Source organism: Laccaria bicolor, genomic scaffold (assembly GCF_000143565.1).
Source record: "Laccaria bicolor S238N-H82 LACBIscaffold_248 genomic scaffold, whole genome shotgun sequence".
Taxonomy (NCBI): domain Eukaryota; kingdom Fungi; phylum Basidiomycota; class Agaricomycetes; order Agaricales; family Hydnangiaceae; genus Laccaria; species Laccaria bicolor.
In genome coordinates, this window is record NW_001890104.1 from 8,548 (window position 1) to 10,362 (window position 1,815).

At 44.6% G+C, this 1,815-nt stretch overlaps 1 protein-coding gene across 1 annotated transcript; it reads right to left on the reverse strand.

Annotated features, from left to right (window-relative positions):
- Positions 1 to 1,364: 1,364 nt before the first annotated feature.
- LACBIDRAFT_164190 (uncharacterized protein) lies at positions 1,365 to 1,778 on the reverse strand (the record flags this gene model as incomplete). The annotated part of the gene is made up of 1 exon (XM_001890960.1): positions 1,365 to 1,778. A coding segment is annotated over one exon (414 nt), but the record flags the coding sequence as incomplete, so codon positions are not given.
- Positions 1,779 to 1,815: the final 37 nt, after the last annotated feature.

The following is a 1,815-nucleotide window of genomic DNA, read 5'->3' on the forward strand; positions in this document are numbered from 1 at the left end:
ATGCACATGGTGGAGAAATGAGGTTGAATGCATGAAATATCTCGCAACATGATATTGTTGACTTTTCTGTATACTTTGCTACCAAATCTCAACATCTGAGCCTTTCTTATACATAGTTAACATATGGCAGAATATATATCCCCTGCTCCGAAGCAGTTTTCTGATGGTTTGGGGGAGCTGGAGCTTGAAAGGGTGAAAATATGACTCTAAACATGAAACCACATTCTTTCTTATTTCCTTTCACTATCTAAATCTTGTTGAAATGCTCCCATACTTTCCCCAAATATAGCCTACATACTTTAGAATCAATTCAGATAGGTGGGGGAAGCAGTTGTGAGGGAAGAAAAAAAAATATAACTTGATGTATGCAAAATGGCATGTTGTGCAACTGGTTTGTATAAAGATTCATGCACCAAATAGCTCTTTCCGAGGTCTGTTCACAAAAACTTCTTCAATCACTGAGAAAACTATTCCAAATGATTCTATTCCTTTCTGGGATCCCCCCAATGTCTTTGTTTTGTTGGCGCATTGCATCGCCAATGAGCGCGGTGCAGTGTGTAGTTTCAGATGGTGTGTGAATAATGCGCTCCTTCCATATTAGGTTGCCGCTGGCCCATATTTGGTAAGGTGGGCTGCCAGAGTTGTTCTACTTCTAAAAACTAAATGGTGCACACATCAACTATCTGACCTCCAATTCAGTGGATCTTTCTTTTGTATTATGAGGATTTGTCATGGCTACTAGCAGGACCTTTCATCAATATTGTGTGTTGATTTCTTGACAATATATTTCTTGTTTCTGCAAATCACATATTCCAAGCCATTGCATGTTTCAGTTCACATGGATGGATGATCTGGGCACCAGCTTAAAAATGCTGTAGTGGATTGACTCCTCTATCTTGAATAAATGCTTCGCCAGAGCTGACATATTGAATTTTGAATGCCCCGTCGGAGTCAATCAAATGCCCCGCGGGAGTCAACATTTTGAATTCTCAATTCCCTGTCAGTGTCAATCAAATGCTCTGCCACAGTCAATAAAGTGCTCTGCTAACTTGACGTATTCAAGATCATGCCACAGATGACCATATTGTGGAGGTCATGTTTTCAATTTCAATGTCAAACACCCTGATGGGGCCATTGCCAACAGTGCCTTCAATCTCAACCTCAAACACCCTGATGGCAACATCCTCTGTGGTGCTTTCAATTTTAATGACAAACACCCCAACGGAGACATCCCCTGCGGCACCTTCAATTTCAATGTCAAACACCCCAACGGTGATATCCCCTGCGACGCCTTCAATCTCAACCTCAAACACCCCGATGGTGACATCCCCCCGCAGCACCTTCAATTTCAATGTCAAACACCCCGACGGTGACATCCCCCGTGGCACCTTCAATTTCAATGTCAAACACCCTGATGGTGATATCCCCCGCGGCGCCTTCAATCTCAACCTCAAACACCCCGACGGCGACATCCTCCGCGGCGCTTTCAATCTCAACCTCAAACACCCCGACGGTGACATCCCCCACGGCACCTTCAATTTCAATGTCAAACACCCCGATGGAGACATCCCCCGTGGCACCTTCAATTTCAATGTCAAACACCCCGACAGTGATATCCCCTGCAGTGCCTTCAATCTCAACCTCAAACACCCCGATGGTGACATCCCCTGCGGCACCTTCAATTTCAATGTCAAACACCCCAATGGAAACATCCCCTGTGGCGCCTTCAATCTCAATGTCAAACACCCTGACAGAGACATCCCCAACAGAACCATCAATTCCAGTTTGACACCCCAATGGAGCCACAAATGAGAG